The sequence below is a fragment of the Plectrocnemia conspersa genome, unplaced genomic scaffold, assembly GCF_051122295.1.
Source record: "Plectrocnemia conspersa isolate PC_06_02 unplaced genomic scaffold, ASM5112229v1 ptg000009l, whole genome shotgun sequence".
Taxonomy (NCBI): domain Eukaryota; kingdom Metazoa; phylum Arthropoda; class Insecta; order Trichoptera; family Polycentropodidae; genus Plectrocnemia; species Plectrocnemia conspersa.
In genome coordinates this window covers 21127407-21151514 of record NW_028277173.1, presented here as the reverse complement: position 1 = coordinate 21151514, position 24108 = coordinate 21127407, and the positions used below count along the sequence as shown (strand labels likewise).

General features: G+C 29.2%; 1 protein-coding gene across 1 annotated transcript in view; it reads right to left on the bottom strand.

Annotated features, from left to right (window-relative positions):
* Nucleotides 1-24108, bottom strand: part of LOC148232216 (uncharacterized) — a 454607-nt gene that overhangs the window by 267443 nt on the left and 163056 nt on the right. The window contains exons 3-5 of the mRNA XM_088191623.1: nucleotides 10746-10985; nucleotides 2201-2371; nucleotides 1647-1853 (exon numbers count right to left, since the gene is read on the bottom strand). Coding sequence (XP_088047749.1) covers nucleotides 1647-1853; nucleotides 2201-2371; nucleotides 10746-10920 — 553 coding nt within the window. The 5' untranslated portion in view covers nucleotides 10921-10985. The remainder of the gene's footprint in view (nucleotides 1-1646; nucleotides 1854-2200; nucleotides 2372-10745; nucleotides 10986-24108) is intronic.

Sequence of the window (24108 nt, the reverse complement as noted above, 5' to 3'; positions counted from 1 at the left end):
CAAAAGTATAAATTTAAAATTAAATATTATTAATGTATTATTTCTTTAAGGACATTCCTTTAAACTAAAAATGCTTTTAAAATCGGTGATTTTACAAAAAAAATTAAATGATAAATTAAATTAACTTAAGCCAAAATTTGTAACCAAATTTGTAAAATAGCAATGTTAGCTCATTTTTAGATGTTTTATATTGATCAATGACAAACTTTATTTAACAATAGCATGCCATAATATTATTAAAATTATGCTACCAAAATTTTTAAATTTTACTTTCCAGACGAATATTGCACTAACTCAGTTCAACAACTCAGGTAGTCAATTTTTTAATGATGCATGCTACAGTATAGTGTATATTTTTTAATCTGTTACAAAATGAATAATCTTATATTTTAGTTATTCATAACGGCTAAAATCAAGCTTAAAGATACACAAGAAGTAGCATACAAGATAATGAAAAAAAATCACTTTATTACTGCCGAAATTTTTTAAATAAAAATATTTTCAAATATATATAATGCAGCTGTGATCTTTTTTAACGACTGGTTTTGAATTTTTATAATTTTGTAAAAGCAATAAATGATTAATTTAATTCATAATAACGTTTTTACTATTTACTATAGTGGTATTTTTTTATCATACCGAGTTTTATAGTAATTGCTGCAATCCATTTCTGTCAATAATGATCAAATAAACAGCAGCTAAATGAGTGTTTTGATTAGCAAAAATAATTAAAATGAAACTCTGTACTCATTTAAAGCTTCAAGCATTTTATGTTTATATTAAATAAATAATAATATTACAAATTCTATTTTTCGGTAGTTTTCAACTTCACGAATATATTTAAATATATTTGGAAACTAATTAAACTCACTTGTTCTGCTCCTAAAATTATATTGCAAGACAATTAGGAACACCTTGCTAACTGCTGCATAGCAAAGTCTAAACCCGAGATTGAAAAATACTTTAAAAAAGAACATCTATATTTTTTTACTGCGTGTTTTAATAATAGATTTTTTGTGTTTTATTCGTACAATTAAAGTTTAACGATATAACTTGAAAATAAAAGTTGATAGATTCATTGGAAGGGTTTTTTAAGACAAATAAATCTATAAAAAAAAGTTTTAATTTGTTTTTATTGCAAAACAGTTAATAATATATTTAACTTTCTTATTTATTTGTAGCAGTATTTCGTATATCTCGTATATAATTATGAAGCCTTAAATCGGGACTACTTAAAAAAGTTATTTTATAACGACTTTCGTCAAGTAAACGAAAACTATTTTAAAAATCATATTTAAAAGTGTTTATTATTTCAATTGCAGTATTCTTAGCTATCCTGTATTTCTTTAATTTAATGTGCAAGCATACCCTACACATGGATAATGCTCTTAAATGACGTCACACCATCCATACCCGATAAGCAAAAACGCCCGACCCTTTCGCAAATTGACAAATTGGCTTTGTCTGGCTCCACGGGGTGAAGTTCGTGAAATTGAATCACACACAGGCTACGGCCTCGTTGATCTCATACATCCTCGTGCATAGTGGGTGACGCAAAATCAATTTAACTTTCAACAAACTGCTGGTGTGTATAGGTACAGACATATTTATAGTGTGTGCATAGGCATATTAATAAACAAACTTACCATGAGTAATACAAAGTCCGACCAATCTTGGATCTTGATCAAGCACGTAAGGTTCGGGTCCCCTAAGTGCAGGACCTTCAAGACCGCTCGAAGCACTACTGGACGGTGTTAGACCACGACTCCTGCGACCCACCGCCCTTCCGGATCTACTTAAACTAGAATTCGACGGCAGTTTCTTTGGATTGCTGCTAGCGTAAATGATATCTCCTAAAAATAAAATAAAATCACATATAATTCTCACTTCTGATGTTTGCTTTAGAAGAAACAACTAAAATGTACTGATAGCAATGTTGATAAATAAATTATATTACATATATTATAAATTAATTTTTCACCATGCTCTAAAACGTATTTTCATCATAGTAAAGAACATAAATAAATAATTTATGATAAAAATAAATACTTTTTAATAAAAAAAATAAAGAAAATTACAGACATGAATTAATTTATATTAAATAGCATAGGAACATTTTACGCCCGTTATTAAATATATTATTTTTAATATTTTTAATGTACATTTTACATACATACATATAAAAACTGTGCGTAATTACCATTAGGCCTCAACCTATCTTGATTAGCATTATACATCAAGCGGCGATTAGTGTTCTCAACCGGAAATGGTGACGACTGGCGAAGTTGAGGAGATCTTGGAGAACGCGGAGCACCCGGAACTCCCCCTGGCCCACCTTCGTCGCAATCAGATCTATAAGATCTATGGTCACCTAAAAATCATAAATTAATTAGTTCTTGGTGCAAAGTTTTATTAAAACGATCTCTTGATAAGCATTGCTTCGAGGGAGGTGAAGGGTTTCGAATGGAACGGTGCGGAGACATTTTGGGGGTAGTTGGGGGTAAACAAACGGGCGTGTGAAATCATTAATACCGTGGATGGTTAATAATGCTGGTTTGTAGGGAGTTTCTATCGCCACGGTTGACCTCAGGGCTCAAGAAGGCTTTACGTAACATTATATAAGATGCCCATTAACGTTTAGATGAGACTATGCGATTGGACCGCAAACATAAATAATATGCGAAGCAAATTTTATTTATCTTATACTGTCTTTATTGCAGAAAAATATATATATGACAAATATAAAGTATTTACAAAAGTAATTACTTATTATAAAAACTTCTATGAAATTAAATAATAAGTATAATTATAAAATAAAAACTCTTAGCTCAAATTTATTTTTAGCAAATTTTGCTATACTTTTGAATTTATTAATTACGCGAATTAATTAAAAAAACGTCCAAGGACAATATATTTTATTAAAGTCTAATTTTGTAACTATGTTATATATGCGTTTAGAACTTATTAAATATTTTTTTAATAAGTGTTTATAGAACCTTGTTTTTTGCTATATTTCTATTAATTTATAACATGAAATTAAAAATATATATAATTACAAAAAAAATACGCATGTTGATATGTATTATTATAATAAATTACGGGTTTAATTACATATTTTAGTCTTGTTTTGGTCACTTTTTAATGAAAATTAAGGTAGGACACTAGACATCATATATACATAAAAGTGATAAGTTTTAATTTCATTAGTGTCTAGAAAATCTAATCTTGTTGACCAAATAACACTTAAAAGTAGAAATTTACAAAAATTAGATGTCCCTATAATTGTTGGTTGAAAATAATTTAATTTAAAACATGATATTTGTTATATATAAAAAATACTATATTATTAATCTGAAATTTAAGTAATCAAATAATAATGTATATAATCAATCAATAAGAATATTTAATATCTTGAATAATAAAAAAAACATATATACAACACTATGTGTATTTTATAGTCTATATATTATATAAGTCAGATAGATATAATGTAATATTAATATATATTAAAAATAAAATATTTATGATGGTTTTTAATGCATAAAGTCTTTATATGAAGTTTTATCATTGTTAATTATCATTCAATATTTTTAGATTATAAATATTTAAAAATATACCTAAAAATAAATTTAGATAGATTTAATAATAGAAATATGAATCTTATAACGTACACTTATTCTCAAGAAAACGCAACAACAAGGATTTTTCTAATAATTGAAAACTATGCATGCTTATAAAATACATTTTATAAGTAATTGTATTTTATTTATGTAGGCTAAAACTAAGTTCAACTCAGTACAAAAATTGTGTAAAATCATTTAGGAACTTTATTATAAGTTGAAATATCTACAATGCATTTAATCAAAAAAATCCTCTTAATATTAAAAAATCAATATAAGCGATAAACTGTTAATCGTACTCGTAAGTATTTTTTGACTTGCCCCAATTTTTTAGCTTCTTCTTGTAAATTTACAATTATGTTTTAAGTATACAATATATATATATATATATATATATATATATATATATATATATATATATATATATATATATATATATATATATATATATATTTTTATTTTTAATACATATTAGATATTCTCCATGAGAAATTTAATTTTCATAAAAAATATAAGATCCACTATTTGGCATTTTTTTATATGGAGCATGGATTTCACATTAGATTTAGGTTTTTATATGCAATATGTAATGAAAAATAATGGCACCTACAATATATTAAATCATATAATAAAAATTATCATCATACATTTTGCCACCTTACTCCATTAAATCTTATAAGCCCTTGACTACACAGTTTTTTTTAATATTTTTATATAAATAATCTAACATTTTTAATGGCAATTTATATTATTATTTATATTTCTATTTGGTCTATATCAATATCAAAAGTTTCCCATAATTTTTGTATAAAAAAATGGTTATTTTTCTTTCCTAAAAAATTTAAATTGTGATTAAACCACCTGCCTAATGTATTTTAATTTAGAGGTCACTCTGACGATCATTCACGCAAACAAAAGGAGAGATTACAGGTCTGGAAAGTCACAATATTTTTACAATATTGGAAAAAATATCATGTAACAAAACAAACGCGTTATTAATTGAAAATATTTTACATCCGTTTCCAAACGTTAATTACACATAAGTACGGCCTAAAAAATAATCTTTGTTTGGAAAGGTCGCGATTTATATACAATATATTTTAATCTGCGCATATTACTATTTTTATTCAACCATTTGGTTATCGTCTTTAAGCGTAAAAACAAGCGATGTAATTGGTTTACAAACATCACTGTCTTAAACCAGCATTTTAAAAGATGTAGCACTTGTTCACAAAAAAGATCACTCAAGGGAGTCACAGCAGCAAAAAAGAACATGATCTGTTATTTCTATTAAGTCCATCGCTTGATAGCGGCATCTACATTTTTCTACATATTTGGTAATTAATGTATGTTTTTAAAATAAACTATTACTAGCTTTTCCGGTACCTATTTTGGATGCAAAGTCATGCTCTTTCGGCCTCAAAAACCCGAAAATTTATACGCAAAAATTATGTTTTTAGGCTTCAAAATGTAAATAATCTTTATAGTATATTTTTTGGCAATACTTTTACCAACTAGTTTAGGCTTTGGTCATAATTTTATCATAACCTAATAATATTTAAAAGCTCATTATGCTAGAACGATACAATATTACACAACTACAAATTAAATATATACATTTATTATATGTGCTTATGTGAATTAATTAATTACGGCCAGAATCGAACGACAGCAGTAACTTTCGTTAATGTTTTCATTAGGGCATGTCGGGATCGTTTAGGTGGGGTATCTTATACAAATACTGCGGTAAGGAAAATCGCCTTGGGCAGAAAGGGCCACGATGGTGGGATTTGTAACCAAAGTACTGAGGGATGGGGGTGGGTAAAACCACCTCCAGGAGAGAGCCGCGTCTCAGGGGCAAACAACTCAAGATTGAATATGAAAATTTAATCAGGTAATTTCATAGGGGAACGACGCCGCCAGGGGTGGTTACATCGTGCGCGGGTCGATCGCTCGCGGCCCGCCAAAGTACAACCCCTGCCCTTTGGAAAAATATCGGTTAACAACGCGAGCGGTATTGTTCGGTTTTAATTCAATGTATGCTATGATACGTAATAATAACATGAGCTAGTAAATTATATAATAAATTTGATATTAAAATAAAAAATATTAGATATAAATAATATATTAAATAAATCTCATATGAAGCAGTAGCTACAAAATTAAAATATAAGTGATTTAATAAAATTTAGTTATTTTAAAATATCTTGCATTGATCTTTAATTAATTTTAATTTCTTTCTGTTTATGACAATGATTTTATGAACAAGTCAATCTCTAAAATTATTTGGTTCCGTACCTATCTTATATCTCTCGTTTATATAATCACGTAAACTTTTAAAATGATTCAGGTATTATAAAATTAAGTATTTTTAATGTATAATGAGACGATATAACAACTGTTTTTACAAGAAACACCTTAATCGTCCTCACAGCCATAAAACACCAAAGTACCCATCTGAGATTGCGCCTAGTTCAATTAGAACATCCTTAACGAGCGTCGATTCATTTTAACAACAATCATCAAATTGTCGTCGGAAACAGGCAGCGATGTAATAAAAGGTAAAGCACAACGAGCGACAGCAATGCCATCTGCCTCTCTTTTACGTTTCTAGGTACTAGGCACTGCTACCTTTCCCCTTGCGATTTTATTGCCGTTCAATAAATGAAAATAAAATTTAATGAACCAGAATGCCGTTTGTCATTTTGTTTTCTTCCGGTTACTGGTATTTTATTTAAAGCTATTATTGCACGGTACAATAATTATTACCGAACAGTGTTATTACGATCTTATAGATTTCATAGACATTATTTTTTTAGATGTAATTTATTTACGTTATGCAAGTCGCATATTGAGAATGAATATATTAAAGTGAGTTAAGCCGCAGAGACGTTTAATGGACCTCTCCGCTCTGCTCGGTTTAAGTAAGAGGAAAAATGAGGGTAGTTGGCAGAGTTGTTCGCTTGTCACGTTTCCTGTTTATAGCGGAAGTGGTTGAACCTTCGTCAGGAGTTTGCTTCCTTAGTTTCACCGCTGTGTACATTATCGTTCCACTGTCTGAATTTCGTATACGATTTTGTCCGTTCTTCAACTTTCGAATGTCGTAAAGCTCCACTTTCCAACCCAGGTTGTGCTCAGACTAACCCATCTTTGATTATATGTTTGAATAAAATTTGTGGTAGATCTATAATGTGTAAAATATTATTAGCAATTACACTAATTTAAACAGGTTTTCATACAAAATCTTGTCTGTAGTTTTCATACCAAACTTAATTTAGTTTATTCTTCTTTTAACGTTTTCTTGATATATAATATTATAGTATTATGATAATTTTGGCTTGCAAAAATCAGAAAATTTATAATATTTATTTTTATATATTTATGATCAATAAATAATTTATTCTTATTAGAGAACGTGTCTATTTTCTTGGACGAGAAAAATACGCGTCTATTAGTAAATATATTAGTTTTTAGAATTAAAAAAAATAATGGTAAAACTAAAAATTACCAGTTTATTATTATTTAAAAATAATAGGCCTTTTATCTAGCAATTGCGTATTTTTTTCTTTACGGTTTTGTTATTTAGAAACCGTTGATTCTACAAGAAGAAACTTTGTTTTGACTATAAACCTAGATTAAATTATATATTGCGACAGACAATGATGGGCGAGATTGTTATTCTGCGAGTGGTGGTGGAGAAGCTGGCGTAGGTACGATGTTCGTGAAAGATCCTTAGAGTTCTGGTTGGTATGGCAGCAACAGTATCGCGGAGGTTGAACCCTCTATGCTGCGGTGCTTGTATGGTGGAATCTCCCAGGATGTGAGCGTCCATTACCGTATGTTGTCCGCGGGCGGACTGAATCTGCTAGTGTCTGCCTGGTTCTCATTGGAGACCAGTCTTATATATTTAGGGTCTCAAAGCTTGCTGACCAATCACAATCATGCAGCGATCATCCAGCCAGTCATTGCAATTGCTTCTTAGAACAACAAAATATGTATACGCTTTTATAAAATGACATTTTCTTGATGGACATCTCCAAGGTCGGATTGTGCAACGGTAAGTTGTGGCCTTACGGTGCTTTTTATTTTCCGGTAATATCTTGTTTCTTGTGACCGTTTTGTGACAAAGAAATATTCATTCAATGCATGGAAATCCCTTTTTTTATAGTCGTAATGAGGGCTTTTGTGTGGTCCCACTATTATATAGTTTATCCTTATTGATGAATGATCAAGTAATGCGCTATTTTTTTAACGTACAAGATATTAACAATTTTATTGTGCATTCAATAAAATTGTTAATATCTTGTACGTTAAAAAAATAACTTAAACTTATATTGATTATACTTGCTAAAAAAGATTATTGTATTTTTTAAATTTAATCAAAAATGCAATTAAATTTAATAAAACATATTTTTAACCAATACAAATATATATAAAATAATAAAAATCAGGTAAATTTAAATTTAAAAATAAGTTTTGTTAATAATAAAAAATTACTAATTTATTTTGGTTTGAAAATGATAAGCTTTTTGAAGCAACTGAATATTTTTTCCCAATAATGACCATAAAAATATTTTTTGCAAAAATCTAATAAAAAAATATATTTGAATCGATTCGAATTGTAATTGTAGCAGTATATTTTTAACAAAACATATCTAGTAACTCAAGCACATTTACTCAAAAGCGGATTAAATCTGGTTTAAGTAATCTTTGAACTCATAGAACTCATAGCCATTGACGGCTAACAATGAGACCGTTTAAGTAAGTGATTAAACATGAAATATAAGCATTGTTATACCGCATATTATCTATATAGAAAAAATAAATACTATTCAAACCTGTATATGTGGAGTACAATATTATAATTTTTAATTATCTTATACTCAACAAAAGGACAAACGTACGTGTATATTTAGAGTAGAGGATCCAAATCTAGTAGGCATATATTTATCACTAATCTAGGCTTAATATTATTGTACAGTTAAGCTGCACAACGACGACTAAGAGCTAAGATAAATCTGGCTTAATGAATTCAAGCATACGTTATATTCCTTTATGAGCGGCTATTACCGAGAAGAAACTCAAAGCTGGAATCCCCTGTTATATCTCCTCGACTGGCGCTCTATCCGTAGCGTTATCTATTATACACCCACATACAGGTTGTACCGTAGCAGAGATGAGATTTAATTTCGTTTCGGATGACACGCACCCGAGTGCTTCGAACGATCCTCAGACGTGATATAAGTAAGTGTTAAGGGCGCCCATGCGAAATTGCGAGAGGAGTTAAAAGGTCGCTCGAGACCATCTATCAATCTGGATTAATTTTACCTTTTCGTTAAAAAGTTTTGATGGATTGATCCAAATTGGGAGCACCGTGACTGATTTATTCTCTGCTGAATATGGCATATCAGGTAATAGTTTGGTAAAGCACTTGCTAATTTTTGTAAAAAAAATCAATATGCAATAACATTTTCATAAAATATTAAAATGTAATGATATGATCCAGACCACCTTTTAATAGCTGACATTAGATATATGAATGTGCAATGATTGCGTATTAAGGAGCAAGATGGCTAGTGCGTAGGTCTTGGCTCTAATGAGGAACAGAAAAGGGCGCAATCGTGACTCTCGAAGTCATTCCAGAACAATACTAGAATTCTTCGAGTATTGTTAGATGTACAACACTCTTCGGTAATTTGAAACTATGCTTAGCGAGATACTTTATTCTAAAAATCGTATTCCAACATAAAAAAATAATAAATATGAATAAAATATATTTATACAAAGGTATTTTAAGAACATTTTCTAAACTTTTTTAATCAAAAGGGAGTATTTGGTAAATCAAGGTTTACAAATTTTATACCCCGATTCAAATATATTGCAAATCCAGGTGTATTAGAGGACATGTATAACAAAGCCGAAGATTCATAAGCCACGTTTACATGTAGAGAGAAACTTTTACATGCTCTCAAAAGTGATTCCAATATATTTGGTGAACGTTTTTCTAAATAACGTTATTGTAGAAATATTATTTTGTTCAAAAAGATCGGTAAAAGGACATAATAAGGCATTTTTCCGACACTAAAAGGCCAACGCTCATATATAGTCTTATTCACTTTGTGAAGAAAAAATTTTTGCAGCAGAATAAATGCATATAAACAGTATAAATTTTTGCAGAAGAAAGAATGCATGTAAACAATAATGTACCTCCGAAGAGGTACATTATTTTTTCGTTTCTTTGTTTTGAAACATAGATAATTAAATTTTAAGCAGTCTCTATATTAGTAGCATGTTAGAAGCCCTAAAGAACAAAATGATATTACTCTATCATTCGCTAAATTTTAAAGACTTAAGTGGGTAGAAAATATACATACATAAAATATACCTTATTTTAAAATACAATATTTAAGCTCGCAAAACTGCAACTGTTTTGGTGGAATAGAGATATTGTGCTGGTAGAAGGATCGATCACAGGACTAGAGATAAGGAAACCTCGTCTAGGTGGTCATGGTTCTGATAAATTCTTAAGCGTCATGTTAACGTAAGAAATTATTTATAGTACCAATTTTAAACATAACTTTTAATAAAATTCTTAACAAGTCACATTTCATACATTTTAAATATGAATTCTATTTTAAGGCATTTCCAAAGATAAAACCCATCGGGTTGATGAAATTTCGAAGAAAAAATCTGACGTTGTGATAGAAGAGACCCACGGGAAATGGTTTTTCAGTCGTCTTCCTCGATTCCTGTTATTGTGTTTCACGAATGAAATACATGAAACAAAAATATACCAGTGACATTCAATATAAAAAAAGCTTTTCGTACTTTGATCGTCTTGTTCAATCAAGTAAGGAATGAGTTGATAAGTGAATATATTAATATTTAAAATATATGATGATTCTATTAGGGTTTGATTCTAAAAATATTTTAATATTGTTATATAAATATATATTCGATATGTCGTGTATTTATATTAATATATTATAATATTGTACTTAACGAAAAGATTAATATATATTGCAATATATATTTCTTCATTGTACATATAGGATTTTTGTTGATTTTAAGATACCCAGCTCTAAAGGAAATATATACTAGACGAATATGTTAAAAATAACTCACCTGTGTATTGTTGGTGAGCTTGGGCCAAGAGTGAGGCGAACACATGAGGGTCCATTCTAGGAGCTTCGTCCTCTGAGCTGCTACCTCGCCATTCCCTTCGGCGACTTCCTTGGCTTCCACCCTGGGAACCGGCCCTTGACCTTCGGCCGTTTCTACTCATAACGTCCGACTCCATGATGATCAGGATCGATCCTGTGGAGTCAGTGGCTTAAAGCGACGTCTTGAGACATGGCGATACCTCTGCAACAAATAAAAGAATATAATTAATAAATTATATCATTTGAATTTTTTTAGTACACTAAACAAAAACAAAACAAAAAATCATTAAATAATTTTGAATACTATATTTTAATTTTTGTGATAAATTCAAGACTCTTGCTTCGACAAAATATTCAATAATCAATTTAAATTACATGTTAAATATTACTTTTTTTAATTTTAGGTTATAGGTATGAATTATCTAATAATTTACTTTCAAGTAATGTTAATAAAAAATGCATTTAACATGAGTTGTCAAATTAAGTACCGAAACCGAAAAATTACGCTCATTTTGACTAAAAGTAGGTTTTAATTTGGTATGTACATAAGTAGATAATGTATCTCTCAGCTGTTATAAATTTTTAGTTGTTTTTTCTAGCACATTAAACTTTTTAATTAAACTCAGATAATAGCCGTCTCAAAGCTTGTTTATTTTTAGCTTTCTATTATTAATAAATTTAGTTTAACTTCGATTAAAATATATTTTTCTACAATATTTAAAATGTAAATTATTTTATGATTTTAAAAAGTTTAATATTTTTTTATTATTTTATATATATTTTTTTGCAATCCATTTAAAATAAATATAGTTATTAAAACACACTCGATTGATATTAAAAATATACTTAGGGGATTATAGTTACAATTTGAATAGTAAATCTTAAGCAATATTTGCTCAAGCTTTAGTTCAAGAAACTAAAAAAAATTAAAAAAGAAACACAAAAACTGATAATATTAATGTGTCTGTTAAATAAATCGAAAGATTTATTTTTTATTTCTATAAATAGATATATAAATTATTTATTTTTACTATTAGTATACAAATTAGTCTACGACATTTAAACATAGTCAAGCAAAATTAATATTTACTTTTATTACTATGTAAAATAGTAGTTTTGTTGCCAAAATGCTCACTAAAAGCTGCTTTATTTCTAGTTAAAAACACATAATAGACATTTTTAAATAAAACAGAGGAGAAAGCTTTTCGCTCGGTATAAAAAAACTGTCCGTCAATACAGTAGCGCCGAGTTGCGAGACGCTATCCTCCGGATTAGTGTTTCGACACGTATTTATACCCCCCTCTCAACAATTGCAATGGTTTCTCATTTTGCAGACGATCATAATGTTTGAGCTGCACAATAGTCCAAACGACGGAAACGTGAGGAAACTATAAGCGGATGGTAAACAAAACGCGGGGAAATATTTAATGAACGTCTACACAGATTTTTTATACCGCATCGACTAGGGAGTAGGGGATCGAAATCGATCAGAATAAATATTAGAAATGTAGCCAATTAACAGAATTGAACGAATATTGTGGCAGAGAAAGATTCCGTCGCCGGAAAGAAGTCGAAGTAACGCAATAAGCATACCTGCGTGTCGGTGAAATTTACTTACAAGAGAAATCCTCTCGGTTCGCTAAATAAAATTTGGTGTAGCCGAAAAAGGTATCGAAGTGGCATCGGCTCGGGAGCCTGCCAAAGTAAATATATATGGTGTATATTGAAGGGAAATGAGAACAGAAAAGACACCGGAAGACTTGACGTGATTGAATTATTCACGTGCTAAAATATTGATGGTAGGAAACGGGGGAAATAAAATAAAAAAATGTCGTCCGGATGAAGGGAATTTTTTTGAAAGTGCGACGCTTTGTTGACGAAATGTAATTAATTCAATTTTAAATCGTTGTTGTCGAGATGAAGGAGAATATTGTGCAGGAAATGTTTGAAGGAATGATATTAAAGACCTGTGTATGAAAAAAGTTATTCTTGAAGCGATTTATTTGATTAAAAACGTTTTATTATGCGAAATAAGTGATCGTGTGAGAATTTCAATTTTGTCAAGATTTTCATTCAAGTTGATAAAATTGTGATATAAATTGAAGGAATTTAACCTAAAATAAACAAATAATTTTATAATAAAAATATTATGACCAAAAATAAAGCTACATAGACATCGAAACTACGTTTCAATGCCCTAATTAAAAAAATATTTAATTTTATAATATATTTATTGAAAGGTTTTATAGCGTCAGTTCCGTGGAGATAGTTAAATTTTAGGGGTTGTAGTGAAACAAACATCAAGTACTTTTTTATCGTGCCTAAACTTTTTGTACTCATTTTGGACAATTTTCAGTATTTTTACTATACTTATTCTTACTATTACTGCTTTTAAAGAACGATAAAAGATTTTGCTGTTTGTTTTTTTTTTATTTTCAATTTTCATCAACACAGTAAATGTTTTTTTAAAATATAACAAAATCGTATTTAGAAAACATTGGCTCAGCTACTTTTCTGTGCACGGGTCTTAAAATTATTTTCAGAACTTTTAGCATAAACTTTGAACCGGACTAAATCAAAAACATTTTTAGATCATAGCAAAAAATCTAAATAAAATGATTTAACATCTGGTTATGCCTCAAGATATTAACATCTATAAAATTTGCAGGTTGTAGTTCTGCGTAACCTTTTAAATAGTAAATATAAACACGATAGTTTTTATTTACCTTATTTTTTTAATAAAATACACACAATATAATTGTTATCTTTTAAAATATTTAAATCCCCAAAAAAGCGCTTTTCGTGCTTTTATACACACTTTCCTTGTTTATTGTTATTATTATAAACGCGAATAGTGTTTCATTTTTGTTTATTCACATGAAAAACATATATGTATTATATATATATATAACACTGTGCCTGAATCGACGAGCTCGCATGTTTGATCTCGAAATTAAAATTTTGTTTATCAACGCGGAAATAACATGTCGCTTTCATACGCCTCGCGCAAAACCATTTTTTTTTCATCCGGCAGCGAATTTTCCGATCGCCCCCCAAAGCGGCGATGGCCGTTCAATGGCGGATTTTATTTTTCCTATAGACTTTTGTGCGCTTTTCGTGGGGGCGGTACAAAAATCACGTGACGGGTATCCATTCATAGCAGGTGGTATAAGGGAAAAACAAATCAGGCCGATCCGTAAGTTCTTGCTAATTTATTTTAATTTGACAAAATACACAAACATTCTTAACATCACCTTGAAAATACTTTATGGTTTTAGATAAAAGTAATAACCGCTCTTTATTCTGCCAAAATAAAATATATATACAAATTTTGCCATCGCTGTAGATGAGTGGATGCAAACAGAAAGTCAGTAAAGTCACTTTTATGTTATGTAAAATATAATCAATTTATGGCAAATAATTGGTCTTTAAAAATTACCAAAGCTTTTAATATCTGCGCAAATATCAAATAGCTAATAGTAAAAATTAGATATTTTTAACGTAATATCGATAACTGCCTATAAAATTAAACAGTTATTTTATTCAAAAAAATAAATATTTTGTTAGTGTTTCAAATTAAAAAGTAACACTTAAATTGGTTTAAAAAATTGATATATAATAATTGTAGCATTGTTTAAAAATTAACTTTGAGTATGAATGTTAACTATAATATAAATTCGCGTTAACGTATATGTAAGGTAAAGCACTGCTTTGAGCTGCATTTAAAGATTTTATAGCACAATTATTCTAATAATAAGACTTAATTTAACTCTATGAATAAAACTAATGAGACGAAAATTAAATAAGAATACATTACTTACGGACCACTTCGATAGATGTCCCGTGCTAATATCATACTATATGGGTATGAAAATGAGAGAGGAGTATTGAAAGTATAGCTAATGAAATGTTTACAGGGGTCCACCTCTCGCCACCCTCTGAAGGGATTCTACCAACTCAAAAGCTCGGATGCGAAGCGGAAGCGGAAGTGGCTAGGTATCATAATAATTTAGCAGCAACCGCCGGCGTGTGTGAGAGCTTCGTTTCCGAACTTTCGACGCAAACATCCATTGACCAGTGGAGGGGTATTACGTGGAGTCATATTTCAGTTTTGAGTGGGTAGGTAATTGTACAGATTTGCATTTTAATACATATTAATGTTGCAAAACTGTAACAATAACACAATACATATTAATGTTACAAAACTGTAACAATTTGCGTATAACAACTCCTCGTCGGCGTGTTCGATCTAGAATTTACTAAGATTTCGTTACCGCAAACCCGAGCATAGTTTATAGAGTCTGACCGCACATTAATTACCTGTCAATGGCACGGAGTGTCACGGCTCGTGACTGATTATTGTACTGCGGCCAATTTAAATTCTACTGCGTCTGAACGCGATCGATTTTCATGAAGAAAATTAATAATCAATGCCTCTGAAAACGTACCCCCTTATTACGCTTTACGGGCTGAACATCTTAACAAAATACAAATATTGTGACGTTGTGTGTGTAAAGTGTATATTTATAGATTACAGTGAAGGTTTATTACCAGTCAAAATATATTAAATTGAAAAAAAAGATTGAGATTGGCGCAAACCATGTTGCTGCTCGAGAAGCATACACCTGTAATAATCAAAAATAGATTTATGTTATATAATTTTAAATCATTTTTCAGGTGCTGAGAGAAAATTTATTGGCCTGTTATTACCAATGGCTCGTCACTCTTTTATGAATCTGGTGACTTTAGGACATTTCCACAACTCAGTTTAACGCGAGGATAAAATAAAATACCAGACAAGCATCTTTTCAAAATGTAGTCTGTGATACAATTTGGTCTTTCTTAAAAATAAAATCACAATATTTTTATCGTAAATTATAGATTTAGCTTCCAATTGTTTGTTTTACATACATTTTATAGCGCCTACTTAATGAATCGCTCTTTAAAATTACTTATGGGCGATGTCGACAATCTATCAATGCTTAGAGATATCGTGATCGCGTCCCTTATTCTTTACCGTTGCTGCCAGGACACCAGCGCTCGTGAATTTCACTCGTATGAGCTATTCAGCTTCTCAGCGCGCTTGACAAATACAAGGTTGTTTTTGGCGATAACTATGAGGAGCTAAAAAAATTTTTGGTTGGCGCACATACAAATTTTTAATAAAAAATAAAATTAAAATAAATATAAATAAGAACACAAGTATTTTAATTTGTAAAATCTTTGATGAATAACCTATTATTTATATAACTTTAAAAAATAGTATATTTAAACACAAATCAATGCCAAGTCAGATGACTTTTTAACCGAGTCCATATCCTTATATTAATACTCTATAACGCGCCGCCCTTGCTTCGTTGTTAAGCCGCGTGTCGAACGTTCAGGGCGGTCTTAATTGGAAAATATGTAAAATGTAAATGCCTTCAGCTACCCCTGACGAATAGGCGGCTCACCATACGTTGATGAAGATGTTGCTCTCAGACAGCGTAGGCTGTGTTTATATTTATTAGCAAGCTTGCCCGCCATATCTATAACACAGGTATGTTGCAGGTACTTATACCGGGTAAATAATGACCGGAATGGACTATTGACAATGATCGGTTACGTTCGAAAGCCTGACCAGTTGATCATTGTTAAAATGTGATTTATGATGTGTTAACGCCTATCTGCATGATGGATGTGCGAAACACATTGTTTCAGAATATGTACAAGCAATACAGATTAGGAAAAAAAGAACTGACTTTCAACCGTTGATAGAACGGCAACGAACTATTGTTTTGAACTTATTCAGTATGTATGATATTAATGGCATCGTCCCGCCGAGATCCGAAGATCCTTTTTAGGACCTTTCCCCCGAAACTGTCTAGACAAGTGTATAAGTAAAATTAATTTTTGATGTGATGTTTATATTTTTTTTTATGACAATGAAAAAGCATACAACACATACTTAAATTCTTATATTTTTGAATAAATCAACATTATATAAATCATTTAAACCATAAATTAGAACACTGTTAATAATACATTCATATAAATTATAAATTATTTTTTGTTATAAAGAAATAACTACTTCATATATATGTAGCTGATTTTTTAGTCGTCTTATTTTTTATAATTATATTATGAATACCAACATTAGATTAGCACTTGAATGATTTTTTTTATTTATATACAATAATTTCAAATGAAAATCTTTTCATAATAAAGTATTATATATAAAGTTATATCGTTCATTCAGTAAAGTCGTGTTTTACTAAGATTTCATTGAATAAGAAATATTCAACAAATATTATGGGGCAATCAAGATAAAAAAAAATTAATATAACCATTACAAAAACATACAAGAAAATTTTTTATTTATACTTAATATTTCACTTTTTTACCTTAATAAATCACAATATTATTTTGTATATTTACAGAGTTATATTAGAGTAGTAATTGTAACAAATTATTTAATTTAATTTTAATCGTTTTAAAGTCTTCATTATTCTCAAGTTTTACAATGCTATTTTAATATATTAAATAGAAAAATCATTATTTCCCAATTAAAATATTATATTTTGTTTAAAAAATAATAGGTCTTTACTTATTTGGCAATATCAAGTGTTGCTAATTAGTAATAGCAAAATTACTAATTAGCAAGTATATACATATAAATATTTGATATAGCAAAAGACGCAATATTAAAATAAATTATATGTACACAAACACAATTATTTGAATATGTGATTAAAATTTAAGAGACACGTAGCAAAAGCACATTAACAACTGGATGTTAATACAATTTTTAGGTATAGGTGTTTCTACAGATACTTTATATTTTAAATGTTATTAAAAATTTAAAAGTGCATATCTAATGTGAGTGTTAGCAACTACCTGCGTCATAATTCACAATTTAAAGATCACTATAACGATCAATTGAACAATGAAAAGAGATATCTCCCACATTAAATCATTATCAACCTGTTTCGATAGTTTATGCCACACATCACATTACGAAAAAAATATATTAGTAGCACAAAAACAACCCTTTTTTTTGAGAAGAATTTTTAATTTAAGATACTTATATTTATTTCAAAATACTAATATTTATTACAAAATACATAATTTTGAATACCAGTTTTAATTATATTACAAAAGAACAATAACAATTTCTTCAATATACATATATGCTATGTTATACGTTTCCTTTACTTCGTTTTAGAAACAGCCTGTGTTGTAAAAGCACCTCATAGGCAAACAGTAAGAAAACAAATTTGCATTTTTAAAATTTACAATTTTGTCCTCGCGTTGAAAAATGGAAAGCCGATTCTCATTAACGAAGTGGAAGTTCCATTTTTTTACGATGGCGTAAACGAGCGTAGGAAAACGTAGGGATACTCTTTAAGGGCGTATTTTCTCCGAATCTACAATATTTGCCTCTGCGACCTCTACGCCGAAACACAGGGCCCCAAATTGCCGACTAATGACTCGAGAAAGTCGCCGGCGAAACTGTGCGCCCTTCGATAATTGGAAAATTTCGACGGATATCCCCCATTTTCGGTTCGATTTTTTAATCGCTCCTCTCAGTTCAAATCAATTAGACGTTTAACAAAAAAAGGATCGATTTCTTGACGAATTCGGTTCGCAACGAAAATTCTGTGTCCCTTCGAGGCGTCCTTAGCTTTCCATCTGGTCGGGTGCCTTCTTTACGCTCGCGTGATCTCCTTATTATTATATTGCTGAAACGGTTCGAGCTTCGAAATCAGATTAATTAATTAAAATAAACTGAACAGATTCATTGGCTCTTGAAATATATAAATACAGTTTGTCAAATTACAAGTGGAAAATAAGTATTATTATGACACAATCTTGTTTTCTATGTACTTGTGTTCCATCAAAATTTATATATATTTATATTTTTAAACATATTTTTATTTATATTCAATCTTCGATACCTAAAATAATTATTATATAATGTAAAAATAATATTGGTATTTATTGAATTATGCATCTCATTTATAATAATTTTTGTTGTTGATTTTTATTGTTTAGATATTTTTTTTTTTATATACACCGCGCTATATTCTATAAAAACCGTCTTAGGGCCACGATGACAACAAGCCATAGAACTACATACAAAATATAAGTCTTGGGCTTATGCGTCTTTAATGCTAAATTGATATTTTATGCTACTATCATGCTACACCGGTTTGACAGTATTTTATGCATCTATAATCGAAAGACCTAATTTTTAAAATGCTGACATTAAATTTATAAATTGATTCGTATTTTAATCTAATTTATTTGGACATAGACTTTAAAATATTTTTTGTATGTGAAGTAACCCATTAATGGTATAGTGATTTAGAACTATTATATGAAAGCTTTTTAGCAAAAGACTCATATATTGTAAGAACCATAGCTTGTATTTATAACCAATAATGTCTTGTCTTTTTATCAAAAGAATTGTTCGCTTGTATTTTATACAACCTAACAAGCGATATATAGAGTTTCATATTATTTATAAAAGTCGATATGTCTAATATTCTTCAAATCTCACCGACATTTGATATTACCATCACCACTTTTCGTTTAAAACGTCCCGGAGAGATACTGCCCGAGGAGCTGGCTCGAGTTTCATTATCAGTCTTGATATATATTTTTAATCTGGGAAAATCCTCCGTCGCCTTGGCGACCCTCTCGAGTACTTCCGCCCGTTTCTTGCAGAGGCTTCAGAGCGTCTGTGCAAAGGAACACGCGTGTGTTTCTGTGCTTTCTCAAATTGAAATTCCTGACGTTTCTGCTTCTGGGTCTGTGTGTCTTCTCTTACATATTATAAGATCTTCTAGGTGCGTGTGCGCGCCAAGCGAAGAACGCACTGGTGTGAGTAGGGAGGTTGTCGCGGGGAAACAAAGGAACAAAACGGAACGATAAAAAGGAATTTATCTAATACCCGGTTTGACGTATACTCGCCGTTTGACACGAGAAACTCGAGTGTGCTTCCAAGTGTCATATATAAATATATAGATGTAGACTCAAGCGTGTAGCTCTATATGTTTATACGTGAATGATGTTCGGTTCATATTTGTTTTTTATTGGATAAATTTCTGAAGAGGCAAATACATAAATGCTATAAAAAACATTATGTTAAATTCAATGTGTTATTTTAAGACATATTTTATGAAGAAGCCTTACAATTTAACATAGACGTAATGTAATAATACGATATATTATATATATATATATATATATATATATATATATATATATATATATATATATATATATATATATATATATATATATATATATATATATATATATATATATATATATATATATATATATATATATATATATATATGTGGTTGAATGCGTTTTCGCGGAGAAATATTTGGTTAATATTTCTAGGAGTCGGATTACTCCGCGTACTTTTTTGATTCCGTGTGGAATCATGGTCCCTACGTTTCGGCCAGATTCGCCCAGCCATCCTCAGGGGAAAATTGAGAATATGAACATCCGGTGTGGGCAAAGCCCAGCATGTGGTTGTTCAAAAAAGTACGCGGAGTAATCCGACTCCTAGAAATATTAACCATATATATATATATATATATATATATATATATATATATATATATATATATATATATATATATATATATATATATATATATATATATATATATATATTTAAGTAAAGTAAAACAGTTTAGTTTGCTCCTATGTTAATAAAAAATTTAATGTCGTATGTCATGCTTGATTCTTTATATTTGTTTTCTAACGTAGTTCTGTGAAGCAACTAAGTTTCAGTTAAGAAACTGTCACTCAAGAAGACATTTTATATACACACATTTTATTAAAAACAATAACAGCTACGCATATAATGCTATGCTAAAAAACTTTTAAAAATCATTAACAAAATATCTACTATTCATTATATTAAGTAACACACTTGAAATCAATGTGTATTTTTAGTAGACTTTTAATGTAGTTCAGTTTACAGTATAATTTATTATTTTTAGTTTTACAATTTATAATTATAAATATTGATCAATACAATACAATACAATTTTTAATTATAAATATTGATCAATAAACCCTAAACTCGCGTTAATGACTGTGACCAAAAACGATAATTTATTAACAATGGAGATAAACAACATAATAGCTTAAAGAATTTGCGAGACAACACAGAACATGAGTTCACAGTAAATATTCTCCGTCGTTAAGAGAATTTTGGAATACATTTGTGGAAATGTCAATTCAATACGACCTTGGATGAGCGAACGTCGCTTTCTAAGGACGTAGACTTATTTCGCCGTTCTACGAAGCGACTGCAGCCATAGGCTGGAAGATCCATTAATAATAATAAAACTATTTTGCAAACTTGGATATCAGTCTGGTGACTTAGTAACATACGATTGTGCTTATCCCGCTGTAGCGCATTGGGTTACCGTCTGGCACGGTACATTGAAATATTTTCAATAAATAAATATTTAAACTTGTATTTACCATAAATATAAATAAATAAATAAATTTGCCTTTGAAACACGTTTGTGCGTTGTAATATCGCAACTGTATATAAAGAAAACATACGATTTGCTTCATATTTAGTGAGATTAATCATATGTTATATAGTAATTTTTCTATATTTAAAATGCTTTTTTAATAATTATGTATATTTAACAAAATAATTATTATATAATTTATTATTTAATTAATGGCAATTTGTATTTAAAAAATAGTGAACATTATAAAATGATGATATTTTATAAAAATAAATAAAGCAAAATTAATTTCCAGACCCTAAATTAGTTTAATGGTCTTATTAATTTAAAAATAACAAGGATAAATTTTATATATGAAGCTTAAAATAATTAAAACATTATAACGAAAAAAAATATTTAAATGAAATAATATTTTTTCATGAGAATATAATAATAATAATTATTTACATAGTATTTATGTGTTGTAAGATCTAAATAGTTATAGTTTATATTATTTAAAATAATATTTAGATTTTCAGAACTCTATCGCCATCTATGAAAATATTCTCGAACATTTTCAATTTAGCAAATGTTCAAACCACCCAGATGGCAGCACAAGGCGCTAAATATGTAAGGGTTGGAGTGAAGAATATTCCAAAAAAATATATTATCACAAAAATACACTGCGAAGTATTATATAATTAATATGAGGTCGAAATACAAATTCGTTATCGTTTTTCGGCGCGTTGACGTTATCTTTTCGGGACATTTTCCGATAATGACTGCGCAAAATGACGATAAAACTTTATGACGCGCGAAATGGTTTTTAATTAACAAATATTATAATAACACACCCCCTGGTCGTGGAGGGGTTTTATTAATATTTAAAGAACATAACGAAATTACAATTTCGCGTTTCGTTCACGGTTGATGGCGCAATTTCGGTGTTTAACAACTCTGAACACGAATCGGAACAAAGAAATTTCGCGCAATGGCGCCGCACTATATATCTCCTTTTTTGCCCCTAAAAAACTTTGCTTTTTAGCCTCGAAAAGAAAAAATTAGTAACCACCGTGCATTGGCCTACAAATTAACCCCCCCGGAGGCCCTCGAACGCCGGTTGTTTTTAAAAGGTTATCGAGTTTGTACTAATTAAGGTGTTTTGGGTAACAGTGGAATTTCCCGTTAAGACAACCAATACTCATCAGCCAGGTTCTCACTTGGGAAAAGCCAAGTTGGGCCACGAGCGACTTCGGCTCGGCTAATTGCTTGGCGAGATTAAAAAGTTTGCTGATTAATTATTAATATTTCTGCGAAAATTAATATTCATTAACGAGAATAATATCAGATGGTTGTACAACTTTAAGATGAATTCTTAAACATGGTAAACAAACTTAAATAAATAAACGCGTCTTACACATTACGAAATACGAATAATAGTAATAAGATTTTGTAATGTGTCTTATTATTCAAATTGTTCACAACGTAAGAAGAGCGATTGCTTAAAACATTAACCACATGGACAAAATTGTGCAGTAATAATTACATGACAATATATTACATGTATGTGATAGGGAAATGATTGTTTATATTGGCTGCCTCCCCTTCTATGTAAAGATACCCATTATTGCCACTGATTCAACCATTATTTACACATGTTTTAAACATTTATCTTTGCAAAATGAATTAATCTAAAAAAAGTTTTAAAATTACACCAACATATAGAAAAGAGAGCGTACGCTAATATTTTTACGTAAATTGTACCTATGAAAAAACAGCATATATAAAGAACCAAACAAATCTGAAAAGTCTTCCGGTATACCGACCATTTTTTCAATATTACCATACCGATATTAACTCAACGGGAATGCTGGTGTTTTATATTAATAATTTAACCTATTTTATGCGTAGTACGGAAATATTACGATCATTTTTATGTTGTTTTGTCAAAGTAATATCCATGCGAGCTTCATATATTTGTATTATTTTCGATCCATTTACCTACCTAAAAGACCTACATAAAAAAAATTATAAATAATCCATATGTAATTTGTGTATTTAATAATTTATTAATATTATATCTAACGCAAAGGGTTAGTTTTTACTATTCACATAATATAAGTTTATTTATTAAACGCAGAATGTTTATTTATTAATTTATTGTAAATATTACCTTGCAACATAACAGGCGTTATATATAATAAAATAAGCCAAACTACTTAATAAGTATTGAGATACCATACGGAAATCAAAGTCTTTTATCGGCTATTTTTACAATCAATATAATTGAGTTTGATATAGAAAGGTATAATTTTAATTATTTATTACAATATTCCTTCGTGAGATAAAAAAAACTCAAGAAAAAGTATGTTATATATTATAATTTTAATCGATTATCATAGATAATGCTTTTTTATGTTTTTAATTATTATTATTTATTATAATTTACCGTTAATTATCTATTTTCTTCAATCTCCTATTTTTAATAATTTCTCTATAGCATATAAATATGGGTATTTGAAAAAATATTTTTTACTTGATCTAGCCTAACCATTTACATTGCAACTTTATTTTTTTAAATTAAAAAATATATATATATACGTTTTGCTTATATTTTCATGTACATAATTTATTTATAAGATTTTATATAATTTACAGTCATATTAAAAATCTAAGAAAAACTTTTAATTTATTATAATAAAAGCATAGTTACAGTCAAGAATAAAATAATAAATATGGCAATAATGGTTTTAAAATTAGCACATATTTATATATTATAGTATATGTAAAATATATTTTATTTTATATAATAATATTAAAACATAAACATTAATAATTATACTGTTACTGCAGACA